Source organism: Larus michahellis, chromosome 16 (genome assembly GCF_964199755.1).
Source record: "Larus michahellis chromosome 16, bLarMic1.1, whole genome shotgun sequence".
NCBI lineage: Eukaryota > Metazoa > Chordata > Aves > Charadriiformes > Laridae > Larus > Larus michahellis.
In genome coordinates this window covers 8,014,608-8,032,524 of record NC_133911.1, presented here as the reverse complement: position 1 = coordinate 8,032,524, position 17,917 = coordinate 8,014,608, and the positions used below count along the sequence as shown (strand labels likewise).

The window sequence follows — 17,917 nt, the reverse complement described above, 5'->3', positions numbered from 1 at the left end:
GGAAATTCTGCAGCCATTTCTCAGAAAACCATGAGAGAATTACTTTAACATATGTTTCCATCTTCTGCTTTTTGCATTTTTCCTCTCTTGTATTTCTTTTTCTTTGACTTGGTACAAATTTTTATATGCTTACAATTCTCACTATTCAAAAGAAATTTCACTCTGTTGTTAGAATTTCCCCACAAAGGGCTGTGCATCGTTTCCGATTAAATTCCTTTCTCCCCACAACACTGTCAGGTGCAGCCCTGAAACCGCCCGGCGCTTTAGTGGAGCCTTGGAGAGGCCTCGGGGAAGCCACGTGAGGAAGGTGCTGTTTCCAGCCTCAGGTCGTTAAGTGCTAAGGCATTTTTTGGTTTTGGTATGCCAGAAAAGATAAAAGATGGCAGGAAATGACAGTATGGAGGGTTCTGTGTGTGCATGCGTGTTGCAGAGTTTCTCTAAGTTTGTGGTGTTTAACTTAAAGTCCTTCTGGCAGCCCCGACCCCTCCAGCAGAGGTGCCTGGTGCTTCCTCAGACACCTGCACGTCTCCGACGTTTTACCTGGCCTGAACAACTCAGCCACAGCTGCGAGCACACAAAACTCAAAAAACATCCCATATCTATTTATTTTTTTCTGGACAAACAATTTTATTTTAGGTAATGCGTCTATACACTGTACATTCAGTCACTGTGGTATATAAGCATAGCTATTTTCATACATAATCTCATAAAGTCCTTTATTTTACAATATTATCTGCTTCAAGGGGAGGGGATGTGGAAAAGGGGGTGGAAAAGGACTATCAAGGTACACAGCGAAATAGATAAATATGCCAAGCTTTTTTCTTATTTTTTTTTAAATCAGGCATTTATAAACAAGAAAGCATACATTACTTACATAAAAATAGTTCTAGAATAGTAGAGTAAGTCATAATATTGTCATTAGCAGCAGCATAGGAGAGACCAGGATAACAAAAATGTGCTGAAATGCTATTGGCTATTATAAATGTAAAGATTTATTTTTCTTCAATTGAAAAAATGTCATTTCTGTGAATTCTTTTGATTAAAAAAAAAAAAAAGAAACAACCAAACCAACAAAAAACTTCTCTCTAAAACACATGGACTGATGAGAGGGCAGAATGGAAAGAAAATCTACCTTTTGGTAATAAAATACTTTACAGTGAAAATAAGGACAATTCAAATGCAAATGATGGAGAAAGGTTAACCCACATTAAAACTTGCAAAAAGATTTTGTTTTGTTTTTCCTAACGACAGCAAAGGTTCTTCTTAGTTAAAAACACAACTCATAAAACAAGACAACTACCAGGTAAGAAAGTTTTGAAAAAGTAAACACCATATACACTTATAATACAACAGTGTAAAATGAAAAAAAGTATTTACATGTTGAATTTACTTTTAACTTTTTTTTTTTTTACATTGGCTAGTTCTGTTTGAAAAGCAGAATATTATGTATACTAGTTAGCTGCTCCATAGATATGAATGTTATTGCTGTTGGTTTTTTTTTTCCCTTCGTTAAGTCTTCTTTCAGTAATAGAAACAATGAGTAATTAAACTGAATATACAAGTATTAAGTAATATATTTTTAAGTACAGGGAGAGTCAACAGCCTGTATGTGAAACACCTCTTCTCCCTTTTAACTTCTTAAAGGAAACTAAAGAGCAGATGAAATGAGAAGATGTGACTCTGTAATTCCTACACTCACGGGCCGGAGTGCGACTGGAATGCAGCAGGGACTCCACAGTAAGTCGAAACAAAAGCAATTCCGCCTGACGGGGCCACTACGGATTGTTTCAGGTGTTGCAGACACAGAAATTACACACAGAACTCCCACACCTCGAGCACCTTCACTAACATTTTTTTTCTCTGAAGATTCCCACAGTTTTGACAGCCCTTTTCTAAACTTAGTGTCTCTGTGTCTGTCTTCTGGCAATTTTAAAATTAATTACATGCACAGGAATGCTGAATTAGAAACAAATTATATACTCTGCAGAAATATTTCATATTTTATTGTTAAAGTGTATTTAGGAAAGACAAAATTATTTAAGATAGACTCCTATCCTTTAAACCTCTCCCATTGATTAACGGCTGGTGTAGAACCTTTTTCCCAGTCTTCTTGCACCTTCTTTATTCGTCCTGATTTAAAACCTTAATTGACAGAACCATTTTTATTGGGATGTTTTCACTCCCGTGATCAAATACTATTGAGTCTTAACCTCGACCATTGTGAAGTTCATTTGCCGTATATTACGCTTTATAGAATGACCGTAGCGCACAGCAAAAGAAACCACGGCGCTGTAACAATAGTTGTGATTCCATTTTGGAGGCTTCTTTCTTGCAAATGTTACCCCATTTACGCATGAAGCAGAGGTGATGCTGGGTGTTTGACAAGACTATCTACTATCGATAAGACTATTTTCTGTTCTATTTTTTTCCTTTGAAAAAAAATGCAGATTTCATGAATTTTGGAGGATAAAAGCATCATACGCACAGAAGCCACTGTGCCAGCGAACGCGAGTGCTTCCCAGGGCACACAGGAAAGAAAAACCAGGTCGTGTGCCACAGGTAAGTGGGACACTTTTCCTGTGAAAAACCAGAGCTCCGCATGGTGCCGGTTTTTGCTGAGTCATAAGGGGATGGGCACAATCAAAGAGCAGAGAAAAAAACCCAAACAAACAAAATTTCAAAAGTAAGGCTTCAAAGAAGCTGGCAGTGGGGGTGGGAATAGGGTTGTTCTATGTGTAATTTCTTGACGTGGCAGCACAGCACATGAGACGCTTGAAATGCACAATGATCAACTGAAGCTAAAATTATTTAGTTTCCCTTGAAGAAATAAGTGAATAATACAGATCTGGAAATCATAAGGCTGAGAACATTTTTATGCATACTGCATAACAAAATAAACCCTTTACATAAGACAGTAATAATGCCCATTAATGAATATACGTATGGCAGAGATTTTAATTCCATGCATATGATTTAATAATTGCAGAAAAAAACATACAAAGAAGAAAAAAAAACACATTAAAAAAACCTGCTTAAGCATAATCAAAATTCCTTTTGCATTGCACTTTAGAAGAGGAGATCTGCCTCTAGACTCGGTCTCCAGCATCCCAAACACACAGGGGCACAGCCCTGCAGAAACGGCCACTTTCCTCTGATTGACTTGGTACAACTGGTTCTTGCTCCCAACAGTTTGACATTGTCCCAGTAATTCTACTCCTTTCATATTTCTTCTTTTTGTACCTAAAACGTATATATGAACTTCTTTGTTAATGCTCACAGTTATTATAATGGTTATTATAATGGTTTCAAGCAAACAGCTCTTGTTTAAAAAAAAAAATAATCTCTCTAATGTACTGTAAGTAAATACTGTAATTTTAGGATTGGAAGCCGCTTTCTGTCTACTGGGAAATAATTTTTAAGCTTATGTAGTTTGCATTAATGTCCAAAAGCAAATAAAGATTACTGGAAATACGTTTCTTCGTTTAGAATAACTTCTGTGTATGATGATGCATAGGGTTTTCTTTTTTTTTTTTCTTTTTATTCTTTAAGGTAAAAAAAGTGTCAGCATTGCCTATATAAGATGCTGAGAGGAAAAATGAGCTGGAAGGCACGTCTGCAGCCCCAGATCAAATTTTCACTTCATGCTGATAAGCTTGAGTGTGTCAGAGGTGAGTGTTTACGGGTGAAAATCACTTTTCTCTTGTTCAGTAAAGCACCAACTTTATTTGTCGAGCACTTGCGGGAGCATCTCTGCTGCTTCCCAGCTCCGGGGGATACAAAGCCACGCCAAACCGGTGTCAGACTCAACCAGCAGCGCACTGGTCTGGCAAATCCAGAGTCGGTGGCATTCTATACCTGCGGAATCCTCATTTTGCATAAACGCAAATGCTGATGCAAGGTGTCACACGGTGGAAAACCAGGTTGACGATTTTCCCATCTGCTAGGCAGGGTAGAATCTAGAATGCTCAACTTGTAAACTTTAGAAATATGGAATAAAATGCAGAGTAAGATTCTGACAAAGTGCAGTTTTTAAAAAAAAAACAAAACAAAACAACAACAACAACAACAACAACACCAACAACAAGACAAAGTGATGGCATGCTGCATTTTTATTCCGGGGCTGCGGCTTGGATCCCAAAATTAAAGTAATTTCTTTTTTTAAAAACAAAAAAGTTTTTTTTTAAAAAAGATGTAGGCTTATTCACAGCAGCAAAAATGTTGGTTTTCTTTTCTGTAGTATCCGACAATGTGATGTTGCACTCTCCTTGGGCACAGAAATCCTGACTGACAGTTCATAATAAAAGCAGGTAAATACTGAATTTATGGGAAGATGGTGCAACAAAGATGAGTTTTCCAGAAAACACAAAGCTGAAGTAAAGATTTCAGAATGACTTCAAAACGCGTATGTCTTCTGCTTTATTTCTCAACTGACTTAACAGATCATGAATTTCCTTCCTTTATTTCCTTCTTTCTTTTCCTAAAGCTGAAGTGCTCTTGGATGAAGTGAGTCTTTTGAACACAGCGATTAATGAAGACGTCTTCGGAAGAGCTGGCGTGGTCTGTCTGCACAGGCCGAAGTCTGTAAGGCTGCTCTGTAACGTCTTCTCTTCCCATCCCCGCTCCCACCCACCCCTTTACAGTCCCGCGTCTTCCTTTCGTCTTGTGTTCAGGCCGGGAAATGAAGAGAATTCTTTCTAAGGAAAAAATCAACTTTGAAAAGCACTCTGAAATTCTCATACAACCACGTGACGGGATTAAAACTGCGATGGCTTCCTAGATGGCTGGAAAACTGCTAATGAAATGGCATCATCACCAGAGGGCTTCTACGTTAAGAATCCCAAAGCCTGTAACAAGTCATTAAAAATTGTGCATCGAAGATTTTTTTTTGTTTTGCTTTTAAAGGTTCATTATAAAAATCTTGTTAATTTTTTAATACCAAGTCTGTGTAATGAATTCTTTTAAATAGCTTATAAGAAAAGTTTGTTTATTTTTGAATTCCAAAATGTTCCAACAGGCAGAAGGGCAACACAAAAACACTGCCATGCTCGCCTTTTACGCTGATTTTAGTTGGACGATGCTGCTTGCTTGGAGTTTGCCGGTAGAAAATTTGCTGTGGACTTAAAAGTATTTTGTTTATAAACACTTTGTGTTTTATAGGCACAGTAAGATGTTGTGCTATATGGATTGGAAAAAAAAGAGGCGTAATTCAGTGCTTCTGTTATAAAGAGTAACATTTGCCTTCCGACTAATAAGAATCCATATTCAGAGATCTGTGTGCCAAGACACAACTACTCACACATGCACTTACACGCGTCCCCACCCCTCCTCCCTTACTGTGCACACTCTCGTTCTGAAGGTGTGTCAGACGCTGCGGTGGCTGCTCAGTTCTCGAGGCTGCTCGCTGTGCTCTCGCTGCTGGGCTGGCTGCTGGATTTAGGCCACAGTTGTTCCTGAAGTTCCTTGACTACTTTTTCCAAGTGTTCCCGAGCCTCTCTTTCATGCATCAGGTCAGCTCGGAGCTGCTCCCTGTCAGCCTCCGCGTGCTGAAGCTTAACCTGCAGATCCTCAATCTAGAGAAAAGCAGAGGAAGAAACATCATGAACTATTTTAATGTTTCAGTTCCATTGTGTGTTTGTAGCCTGTAAGACAGACAAAGTGAGAGGAGGAATAAAACAGCATGTACTTCAGACTTGAGACTATAAAGGTTGAGGTGAGGAAGGAATTCCCTTTTCCCTATTATTTTTGCGCACGCTGCTGTACAATTATGCAAGTGCATTGCATGAACTGTTTAGCTTTGACTTTCTCAAATATTTCTGGTGGCTTAAGTTGCAGAAAGGAGGCTGAAAAACAGAGTAGTCAGGAGTGCCTTAGTGTAACGGAGCTCTGGTGACTGTACTTCTTAAGCCATTACTCTTCTTTCTTTACACAGACAGCACTTCAGCAAACTGAACCACACGCTAAGTTTGCGCGGGTAATTTACTCTCAGATCTTTTACAATGGCTCTTAAGAGGAGAGACCAGCAACAGCCCCAGTCACCTTTGGAATAGCCCGTGTCTCCGCGATAGAGTCATGTCCAACAAGAGCCAGTGCAGTACCCTCCCGTACACAAGAACCTTTATATCCTGCACTTTCAAATGTGCAGAAGCGTGGGGAGGCAAGGCGGGCACAGTGCAGATGGCAAGGGGATTGTGAACATGGATGCGAGAACTGGGCCACAGGGAGCCCTCTGAGCGAGCAGAAACTCTCCGAGCAACAGTGGGAATTAGCGCCATTTCACCTCGTAGGTAAGCGGCTGGCCTGCGGAGGGAAGCAAGGGGACTGCGCAGGTCCTAAAGCGTCATAACTTTGCACAGAAATGGACTTAAAGAAATAAATGCTCCAAATAGCTGTAGAGAAGCTCACATGCTGAGCTCTAACAGTCTTTTTCCAACTTACAGCAAGAGACACAGATGGCCTCAGCCTCCCCGAAGGCCTCAGCAGTCAGTCAATCATCCTAGTTTTCACTTACTGATACCAAAGGCAGAGAAAAGCCCCGGTATTCAGGGGTGTAAACATTAGAAAAACTGCACTGGCTTGAAAGATACCATTTCAGGCCACAAACAGACAAGCGGTTATCAAAGCCTGTTATTTAACAAAGGGAAGGCAAACTCATATGTTCTGGGCTCAAATGAAGGCTACCCCATCACCCCATCCATGTTTAGCTCTCAGGCTCAAGGTGAGAAGAAAGGCAGGCCTAAAACCACACGGATACTCAATTAAGCATCGAGTACTTTAAGCTTACACTAAGACAGTCAACCCTGAAGTTGTTATTTCCTCTCTTGCTTGCCTGATGCTTGCTCGGACTCAGCCTGTCTAGAGAATTGTAGTTTCCTCAAAAATAAGAAGTAACGAATACAACCAAAGTGACCGACTCTGTGTGTGCACTCCAAATTAAAGAGACAAGGATGGATAAAGCGTAATTTTAAAATTTCTTACACGACTTAAGAACTTAAGTTATATTGATGTCTTGTAAAATTCAGGCTTTGAAGTTACTTGATAGAAAAATACCTGGAGTGCCACGCAGAAATCTGTGAGGTAGTTGCTAAATAAAGCAGTTCCAGACTCCAAGGAGGGAATTTATTAGGAGACTGAAAATCTACATTGTCAAAAACTGTCACGTGTCTCACAGACCGGGGCGGACACACCTGCAGCGTTGCAACGCGCCGGTTGGTCCGGATGGGTCCGCAGGGGTTTACTTTTAGCTGCACTTGCTCTTGCCTTGCCTTTTTTCCCCTCAAGTGGAAGTCAACTGCCGGCACCGCCCAGCGCAGCAGCGCTCGCTCTGCTTCTGTTTAGTCTGGACACCTCTTATCAGCGAGACATCCTGTGATGCTCGGAGGAAGCCCACATCATTTCCTGCTGCGGGGCTCCCGGGCAGACATGGCTCATACTGGTACAAGCGCACCACTCCCCTTCCCGTTATTGAGCCTGGCCTTAGAAGAATTTCTGATTGCTGTTGCTTTTTGTTTTCCTTCCCCTCCCCCCTTAAAGTAACCACACCAAATATCTGCAGCTCACGCTTCAGGCCTAACAACACGTTTGCGTGTGTGTTTAACAACACGCGCGGCAGGAAAGCTGCTGTAGTAAACACGGTGTAGAAGTGTTGCCGGTACCATTACTGCAGGTGTGTCACAACCTGCAAGTCAATCTTGCGGCTGTGTGACACCTTTGTGGCATTTGCATGTAAGTGATACAGCTCTGCTGCAGGAGTTTAAATTTAGGCAAGCGTGCCTCATTTTTCAGGGCCCTTCTGCTGCCAACGCCTGCCGACCCTTGCCTTTTACTTCCACATTTCTGGGGCAGGCTCGGTGCTGGGGCCGGTGGTGGGCAGGGGGCGTTTAGGTGGGAGCGGGGCAGGGCAAGCCCCCGGGCAGGCGGGCAGCGGAAGGGAAGGAGCCTGCAGGAGAGGGGCTGGCTCTATAGAGCCCCTCTCTCTAGCGCGGGGGGGGCGAGGGGGTTAAATCGGGCGTGGGGCCGTGCCCTGCGATAGGAACTGCATTACTGTGCAACTGGGATTGTTTTATTGGAGGAAGGGGAAGGCAGGGCAGGCAATGGATTCCTCTCCAGGGCTGTTTCTCACGGAACGCCAGGAGCTGCCATGCTGCTTGGGGCTCGGCGTGTTAATGCCGGGTCATTTGAGGGGGCCTGGAGGAGTGGACGGCCTTGCGTTCCACGTGCCCTGCGACACCAACACGACACCACGACTTAAGGATGTGCAGCCTGAGCTCTTGGATCGCTTGGCTTTGGATGGTTTAAATAAACTTCAAAATCTTTTATTACAAAAGAATCTGATGCGGAGAGGGCGGGGAGAGATTTTTTAGTTCTAAAGCTTAAAGCATAGATGTTGCTTGTAACAACACGTTCCTGCATTCCTAGAACTTCCATTGAGATGAAACTGGAAGTCTTTTCTTAGACCTGACAGTGTGCTCTTCTTCTGCTTTACAACTGTAAACATCACGCCTTGCCAGCCCTGCAGTTTGCTTACTGACGGGCCTTGGTTTTTTCTCCTGTTTTAAATAGTTCCTGTAGGTCTAGGCCAATTTCAAGGAACAGCACCACTATTAGAGAAAATGGCTCTGCCTAATATTCCGGTATTGAAATGGATCCCTATGCACTGACAGTGCCAACAGAGCATTAGTGGAGCTGAAATGATGGCTAGCATTTGTCTTATTTCTCTGTAAATGGTGATTTCAATGACAAATGTGCAAGGTCCTAGGCGGAGTTGTGGGACTGACAGAAGAGGTCAGAGTGTGGCGTCAGTTAACACCACACGGTAGGGACTAGGGCTGTAAACAGACGTGATGGGGCAGGGACGACGTCCAGAACAGAGCTGGACTTGTATCGCGTTAGACAAAACAAGGCCACTGGCATTAGCGGACAGACAGACACCTGAACTAACCCTGAGAACTGCAGACACTAAGCTCACTTGTTAGCCCAGTTTTCCGCGTTCAGGCCTTACCTGGGCTGAGTACTTGGCCCGGAGCCTGCCCGCCTCACAGCCCTTGTCGCACACCCGGATCTGCCTGGCTTGTTCCAGTTCCCTCTTCAGTCGTATCCGAGACTCATTGGCTTCCTTCATTTTCTTCTCATTCTCAGCTCTCAGACGTTCAATCTCTTTCCGTAAGTTGCGCTTCGCCTCCGTTGCTTCTCTCAGTTTCTCTTTCTTAGCCACTCTGAGGAACTCCAGCTCCTAGGACACAAAAGCAAACTTGTGAGAAACGAGGAGCAGAGACTGAGTCAGTGCAAAGCAGCAGAACTGCAAAGGAGCGATCCAAATTCCCACCTGCTGCTGGGTATGGCCGAGAAGGCTCATGTTGAAACCTCATTCTGAACTTTGTACAAGCTCTTCTCCTTCAAGTCCACGTGCGATCCTACACTCAAGATACCCTGAATTCTTGGATAATACAAAGCTATACACCACATTTTGCTTTGTCAAGCAAAATAGCTGTGACCATCTGTGAGTGAATAAAGATGAACCGCAGTTGGAGAGAGCTCCCAGCAATGTGCTCTACACCAGCTCCGAGTTTCAAACAGACCAACTGTAACGCCTGCACTTTGATTGAACGCACTGACGATACACAGCGCTGTGATAAATGCGATTTGTGAATGCCCTCTGTGTAGAGCAAAGCTGAACAAGAAAGTTCGCTACTTGCTGAAGAGCTCAGTAAGCAGTTCCATTTTATCAAGCCCCCCCAAAATCCACTTAAGGCAACTATGAGAGAAAACCAAATTGTGCGTCTTCTAACTGGAGGCGGTTCTGTTTCGCTCGAGGTAACTGGTGTGTGGCCCTAAGTCTCCTGGCAACCAGCCAAGGCACCGCTCCGTCACAACATCTGGCAAACTCCAGGCTAAAACCTGAGGCTAAATCAAAACCATGCCTTGCTCTGGAAATCGCCCCTCTCACTGTCCAGGTTCTTAATGGGAGCTGTTACTTGAAATCTCAAACCCAAGAGAGAGCCATTAATTGAAGTGATAATGATAAGGAACCTAAAGCTACAAAGGAAGAAACTCAAGTTTTTTAAAAGCTGTTGTTAAAAGACACGTTCATCGTAAGCGCAGAACTGCGGCTCACTAAAGCTCTGTCTCCTAAGTGGTTAAATTAGAAACTAAAGTTCCATTTTTTTCCCCCAGCAGCAGCATTTCCTCTCTGTCAGAGGCGAACCCTCGCAGCAACGTGTTTCTGTTAAGTAACGCTGCCGTCGGGTCATGGGAAATGCACTCTTCTGACAATCTCACTTCCCAGCCAGGCCATTGTTAGCGCAGCCCCTGGAAGCGGGGACACGAGTCCCGTCCGTGCGGGGAACTGGAAACCCCCAGCTGCCCGAATGGGAAACGATGGCCAGGTACCGTATTCCCTCTCGCTCTGACACTCAATCCTGCTTTGTCAACTACTTCATTTAATTCCTGCTTTAAGTACACCCTATGTATTTAGTCTGGATATTTAAAAATTAGCTTTAAATATATATTACTTATAAATATTTACTTTTAAATACATAAAATAAAACACGAGGGAATGAAGGGATTTGCTCAAGGTGACAACGAAGCGTTCAGCTGAACAGACAGCTCTCGGCCTCCCTTCTCCAGGACCTCGACCTGCAGCTTTGCCCGAGGGGCGAGTGGCCCAGAACCTGGCTTGCTGTACGCAGCTCTTGCAGAAGTGTGAGTTGTCAAACTTCTGTTACAATTCTCACTGCGATCACATCTACGCACTCAATACAATCTCCCTCTCACCCCCTCCTGCCTGCTAGTGGATCTACTACTGGGGGTTTTTGGTGCTTTTTTAACACAGCAGTCATATCGCACACAGATCACGTGCGTGAGCGCTGTCCTTTGTTTCATTCCCCAAAGAAACCACCTGCCTCGTGCCAGCTAACCAGCCCCGCGCCTGCTGCTGCCCAAGAGTGCAGGTGCTGCTCTCCCACCTCCCGTCCCAGATGAAACAAGGCCCTTGTTCCACAGCCGGCACCCCAGCTGCACCGCAGGGCGTACATTTCTAGCCGGGTTACAGCTCCACGCGCAACACTGGGAGAGGACACGCCAATCTGCACTGGCTCTGCCTTCCATTTCTACGTACTACTTCTGCCCTGGCTCAATAAAACAAAGGTTCACCCACCATTGAGCTCAGCCCCTGGGATTTGGGAATGGCCAGTACTTATCTGCTGCCTTTTCTGTCTGACTGCTCTTTCTTTGACGTGACCGATGTATGAAGGATTTCCACAAATAAGGAGCTGTTTCACTGAATGAAGATGGCTAATGGGATGCTTAACGAGGAGCAGCAGCTCAGCTCTTCATCAGAGCTTCAGCAACTGTCTCTGTGTCCCAGGAATACCCTCCCTCAGCTGGGCAATGGCAGGAGCGTCACAGATCTTTTAAAACTACAGATAAAGCCTCCATAAGGACAGAAATGTTTTTAGTTCAGTGAAATGAAAACAAAATAAACTGTGCTGGACTAGGAGATTTTTTCAGTAATGACAAGATGTTGATTTTGGTAACCATGGATTTACACCCCAAGGCAAAACCAGGTGGCAAGCGTAAAAATGTAGGAATGGTTCCTGTATGCTTTGGTTTCCCAGCTGAATTTACAAGCAGTACCCCAGTAAAGGCTGTTGCTATTTGGGAAAAATGAGGCAATTCTTTTTCACATGAGACTACCTAATGGCTTCTACCTGGAAGAGTATCTGGAGACAGCGGGAAGAGAAAGCTGTTTTGCAGCATTACCTGATGTAGGCTGCGTTTGGCTTGCAAGGCAGCGTTCAGCTTCTCTTCCTGCTTCACTCTCATTTTAACAACTTCATGGAGGAATTTTTCTTTGGCTTCTTTTGTATCCAGGCCACTGTCCAGGGCCTGCCTTAGGTGCTCCAGCTCGGCTTCCAACCCGCTGCTGTGAGAGTCGGAATGTGGTGCAACCTCGTATGAACTGCTGACTGGGGCTGGGGCTTGCATCCCAGGCGAGCTCATGTCCTTTGCGGAGCTGGATGAAGTGAAGGATGGGGAGGAGAGCGAGGATAAGGAGGAGGTGACTGAAAAATAGAAACATTGAAAATTAATTAAAAATTGTCTAAAACGAATATAAACATGCTGAGGCCCTTTTGTACAGAGGAGATACTCAATATTGAATGAGCAAAATGGAAGAAAGAAAATACTCGCTTTATGCCTTGATACTTGAAATGTGATGAAAACGCAAACCTGACTGACCTGAGGGACCGACTTACAATTTGCTTGAATCGTGACTTTGGAATTTATGTCACAAACAGTGTTTTCACCGTGGGTGCCAAGAAACAGATTTCTTCAGGGAAACCTACGTGATCCTGCTGTTTTCAGGGGGTAAAATTTCTTCTTTCTGCACAAACTGCATGTACTGAGTGAAGACTGAACCCACTGAGGGCAGCAGCAGAATTATCTAAGTGACGTTAATGAGGTGACACCAGTCTCTTCACCCTTCGCTGTGAGGCCCCGTTCGGGAATGCTGCTCAGGAACATACCGGCTCTGGGTCTTTCTGTATTCAGCGCCACGGATGCCGTACTGAGACTGTGACCACATTCCTTGACACAAAATTCCACACTTGCACGTGTGTGCGCTCTGGAATTTTTACGGGCTGTTTGTGTATATCCCACAAAGGCTTTTATAGATGGCTCGTGATCAGAGAGCAAACCATCACTTTTCATGTGAACAGCACATACAATCTGTCCCCTGCACAACATTTACCTGCTTTAATAAAAGACTCCAGGTTAGTGGACACCTCTGGCTCAGCTGCTTCTTTCTGTCAACGCACGTTCCTCTCCCAGGAAAACACCCCCCCAGCTTACGTTCCATTCTTGGTTTTCGTTATTATTTAAGGCCGTATTTTTACATCCTGATGAGGTATTAGGCTTCCAGAATTATATTTAATCACACCAGGAGTTGAACAGCTCACTCATGTGAATTACTGAGGAAAACCCAGCACAAATAAAACAAAATAAAGGCAGATATAACGATCACTTACATTCTTCCCTGGTTTCTACTTCAATTTCTGCTTCTGATTCCTTATCCTCTTCAGTGGCAGTAACGGTGGCCGCAACAGTGGCTGCTGCCTCTGGGATAACTGGGTTCTCCGCAGCGAGTTTTCTTTTCCGTGGCTGGACTGTGCTGCTCAGCGACTCGCTGCTCCGCGATACCACTGTGGCACAGGGGGGGGTGCTGACAATTTTCTGTTGGGCTGGAGGTGCAAGTGCCACATTGGGGGCCACGGCATTCTCAAAGCTTTTGTACGAGTAAAAACTGTTAGAGGGGGAGGCAAAAAAGAAGGAGAAAATAGTCATATTCTCGGCTTTAAAATGCTTCCCAATGCACATGTTACACTGAAACTGCAAGATAATTACTGGAATGACAGTGAAGTTCCACTGATTTACACCAGCTGAGAATCTGCCTATGTATCTGTGTAGCGTTTTGTACTCATGTAAACATGGAGGTGGTGTATACACCTGATCTCCAGCCAGATCAGAAGGGATCAGATTCAAAGTGCCACATATTCTAAGAGCACCAAAGAGATGAGATCTCCCAAAGTCTAAAAATTATAATGATGTTTCATCCTGATCTTCATGCGTTATTGTTGTACCCAACTGCACAGTTTTACTTCTGTCTATCCACAAATGTTTTCTAAACACGGAAATGGCACTTCCTTAAGAAAGGCTACGGAAGTTGAAAAAGCATGTAGTTTTTTGACACAGCACACATCTGAGTGCATGTAGGTAAAAGCACAGATAAAACCCCAACAAACCTCTGTTAAAGGACAGTAACATTGCAATGTCAAATACACAGAATTTTTCAATAAACATCACCAAGACTGTCTGTTTCTCCTGAACCTGTCGAAGGTGGGTTTTTTCCCCAAGACTTAGATTGGCCAAATTTCTCACAGCGATACCAAGGGCATCCTCTGACACCAGTTTAGCCCTTCCCTCCCAACTAACTGAAAAGTTTAAAAGCAAGGACACGCTGGTAGGCTTTCTTTTTTTTTCTTTCCTTCTTTTTTTTAAAATCAATCCTCACGGTTTCTGAGAAACTTGTTCATAAGGACAGCAAAATATGTTCTCCATAACGCTCCCTAAAAACACCTGGCCGCTTTAGTCAAACTTTCCAAAGAAACCATTACCCTTAGGCAGAAATCTGGCACAAAGATTTTTCAGACTGAACAGTTCAAGTCTGGCGACGGAATGTGTAACTGCCCTGACGCTTCCCGTGCCGTGACACCAGCAGTCCCACCTATTGTGGGTGGTGACTCACTCTTGTACCAGTTTAATTATGTTCCTTATCCAAGAGCAGACTCTGGCCCACAGCATCAGCTTTCTGATGGGCCTTACCAGCTGGAGTCCCGCGCCGGCTCTCCCGCCCAGCGTGCTCCGCCATCACCCAGCACCGCTGCCCATCGGGAGGGAAGGGGGCCGCCTGTGCTGCCCATTCGGTCCTTCGGCCTCCTCTGCTCTTGTCGGTGCAGGAAGCCACACGCAGCCGTGCTGGGAACGCGCTGCCCGGACAGCGGATCAGACCTGCGGCAGCTCCCGACTGGCAGTTGCCTGGAAATGGCCGGCTGGTCCCTGCCCACCCGCCCTCGGAGAGCGACTCAATCTTCCTTTAACCAGTGCAGTCTGAGAACTTCTGATGACCGTACCCCAAAAGGATTGTAAGTTCATAGAAGCAGCCCGCATTTCAGACTTTCATGGCATGTTGCACCTACCTAGTTAATGGATGCACAAAATATCAGTACTTATTTTTGTTTCCCTTCCGCAAATTAAAACATTGCAGCTGCAAATGCTTTTTAACCTGATACTAGTGGACCGACCGAATGAATTACAAAGCCACCAGTCAACAGCACAAGGGAACAAACATAAAGCTACTTGCTGTCAAATAAACCTGCAGGGCTGCGAACCCCATTCCGCCCTCGGTTCATGTCTCCTCACCTGTCGCGGATCAATGCGGGAAGATGGGTGGAGAGCTCTTTCTCATTTGCCGATACAGCAGGGGACCAGGGCCGGAAAGCTGAGAGACGCTGACGGGGGTGGACACAGCCAATACTCTGGGAAGGAGGGGAAAGAAAAATAAGTAAATACAAACAATCTTTTAAACTATAAACACAACGGAGTGCTAGTGATGATTTTCAGTATGTTCTGTTATCTCTAAAACTACTCCCTCACTGGCTAGGACCTACCTACTTAGTAGATTCCACTGGAAGAGAACTGTACTAATTTAGAATCTCACATGTTTTTTCTCTGTCCGTAAGTTACGTGTAGTTTGCAGAGAGCACAAAAGGCTCCTGAGTCTTTCAGGATTCTTGCACCTCAAAGGCACGAAGGAATTGCTTACGCCTTTGTCACAACCAAGGTGAGTGAGCGCTGGCAGAGAGCAAGGAGACTGGGAGGGCTGCACAGCTCAATGTTCACCAGGAAAAGGATAAAAGTGTTATTAACTTAGAAAACATGGGCAAGTTCTTCCTCTCATTTTCTCTTCTGGTTTCAGTAGGGGCATGCTATATGCTAATTTGATCTCTCTTTTGATTACAAAATATTCAGCAATCACCTTATTAGATGAACTGGATAAGGACCGTAACCAACTGGACTGCTTTTCCTTCTCAGTAGAAGCTGGAGATTGGGAAGCAGAGTCATCTATTTTGGGCTTTTTGGAAGCAGGAGGATCTGAAGGGACCTGAAACAAAGACAGGCAGGAAAAATCAAAGACAGAACTAGTCATTTTGCAATCAGCTTAAAAACAGGTTATAAGGTAAAAGCAAATTTTGTATTTAAAAGAAGAAACACTGGGGCTTCTTCTGCCTTTTTAAACCTAAGGAAAAACAAAGGAGTGAAAACAAGGGACAGACACGTATGACAGAATGTGGCTTCTTTTAAAATACTTCGATAAAGTGTAGATGGTGCAGGAGTGATAGGCAGTAATGTGAGAGAGACAGTCACACCATTTGCAGCAAACTATCTGCCTTTTATTATTTTTGTATGCAGAAAGGTAAGGTTTAATGTGGTTGCTGAACTGGAAAGATTATTTTAAACGAGAACAGAACAGACTTTGTTATTCTGTTTGCAGTGGTTGTTATGCCGATGACTTCACTACCCCACAGCTGCAGTGGATTCTGGGGGTGCTGCCAAGAGCTGCTTTGCCTTTTCCACAAGTGGCTCAGCTTGGCCCATAAATCATCCTCAAGCATAAGAAAGCCCTTTGGCAAGCAAAACCCCTTTCCTTCAACACTGTGAAGGAATAAAATTCCTATAGTCCCAGCGTGGCTTGCAAAAAAATTGGTAACTACTGGTCTAACTGGTGCAGTGGGGATACCAGCTTGAAGCCCTGCCAGTACAAACACGTCTATCAGCAGGGAGGGAGAAGGTTCTGGACCTTATGCTGCATCACAACTAGAAGTAAGAGAAACGTACCACCTCAGTTTCTATTCCTTTTTATTTCTTTTCTTTCTCTTTGCAAGTCCGAACTCTCTACCTTTCCATATTCCCACTCAACTTGGTTCTAAGAAAGGTGGCAGAACCATGCTGTAATAACTAGTAACCGCTCATATTTACATTGAATCTTTTCATCCTTACACCTCACTGTGATTTCTGTGGGCAAACAAGTATTTATACAGGTGCGTCTGTAAAACACAGGCACGGCAACATTTGGAGAGCCTGAAATCCTTCAAACCCGGCTCTATCTGCCAGTGAAAGGAAGGATGTTATTTGCCAATGTCTTGTGTTCTGAAAATCAGTCCCCTTCAAGGCATCTGAAATTGGGAACTCAGAGCCTGCTTCTCCAAATGGTTATTCACTCCTGACAATTGTGATCTAAATGACTTCAGTTGAAGAGTACCTGAGGAACTGAAAGCACCGTTGTTAAAATGCCCTTCCCCAGCCTCCCAACGGACTTCCAGGCAAACCCGACAGCTACGTAAGTAGAGCAATGCCATCCCTTTTGCACACCTTAATTAGGAGGAAATTATGACCTCACGTCCACGAACAGCCTACTGCTTTCATGGAAGCAGCGTGGGACTGCGGCTCAAGGCGATGACTGTCTGGCTAATGCCAGCCCATCTGGCAGCACACGCCACTCGCACCTTCCCCAGCCCAGTGTGCGCAGTAACGTAATCAAACCCAGTCTGGAGGATTTAGTAAAACATTCCCTGGCGCTCTGGCGCTTGGGGCAGCTTTCCATATGTAGCAGATGAAGAAGAATGACATGGGTGTGTATATGTGTAACCCCAAGTACAAAATTAGCCCGTGCCAGTGCCGAATGCCAGCTTCAATGGATTTACAGAGGATTCTTTGGGCACAGCTTCAGGCTCCCCTAGGGCTGACTCCCGTAGTGGCTATGGCACGGTCTCTCCCAGCGAACTCAACTAAGAAAAGGCATTTCTAAATGCTTTTTGTAGAAAACGCAGGACAATGCATTGGAAAAGATTTGTGTTTGCTCTCAGAGATGCTGTCTGTGCAGAATTAGTGACAGCATTAGAAAGGTATTTGGCAAGTGACTACTGCTCCCAGCCCTATCCACTGGGGATGGTGAGCTGTGTGGGGAGGGGAGCCTGGGGTGGAGGGTGGGGAAGAAGGGGGGCTTGGAATGAAAAAGGCAACAGGTGGCAAGACTCAGCATGGAAACCCATTCCTCCCCCTGACCATCCGCGCTCTGCTCTGCAGAACATGCTGTTCGGGCAGGGCTGGAGACGGCCGTCCTGGGCCCACTGTCCCCTCGGCCACAGCGCTCCCCCAGCCCGATGGCACCAGTACCCCAGGCAGGCACAAAAACGAGCAAGTGTCAGGTTTTAGAAAGGTCTGAGGAGAGATATTTCAACAGAATGATCTCATTTGCACGTTTAAAGAAATCATGTCTCATCTCCAGCTTTCTCCACTGTCCCCT

General features: G+C 44.7%; 1 protein-coding gene across 4 annotated transcripts in view; it reads right to left on the bottom strand.

Moving 5' to 3' along the window:
* Nucleotides 1-602: 602 nt before the first annotated feature.
* Nucleotides 603-17,917, bottom strand: part of SKI (SKI proto-oncogene) — a 119,182-nt gene continuing 101,867 nt past the window's right edge. For all 4 annotated transcript variants that reach the window (XM_074560280.1, XM_074560279.1, XM_074560281.1 and 1 more), the window contains 6 exons: nucleotides 15,590-15,715; nucleotides 14,974-15,089; nucleotides 13,023-13,297; nucleotides 11,758-12,059; nucleotides 8,999-9,229; nucleotides 603-5,570 (listed from right to left, as the gene is read on the bottom strand). In XM_074560280.1, coding sequence (XP_074416381.1) covers nucleotides 5,382-5,570; nucleotides 8,999-9,229; nucleotides 11,758-12,059; nucleotides 13,023-13,297; nucleotides 14,974-15,089; nucleotides 15,590-15,715 — 1,239 coding nt within the window. In that variant the 3' untranslated portion in view covers nucleotides 603-5,381. The remainder of the gene's footprint in view (nucleotides 5,571-8,998; nucleotides 9,230-11,757; nucleotides 12,060-13,022; nucleotides 13,298-14,973; nucleotides 15,090-15,589; nucleotides 15,716-17,917) is intronic.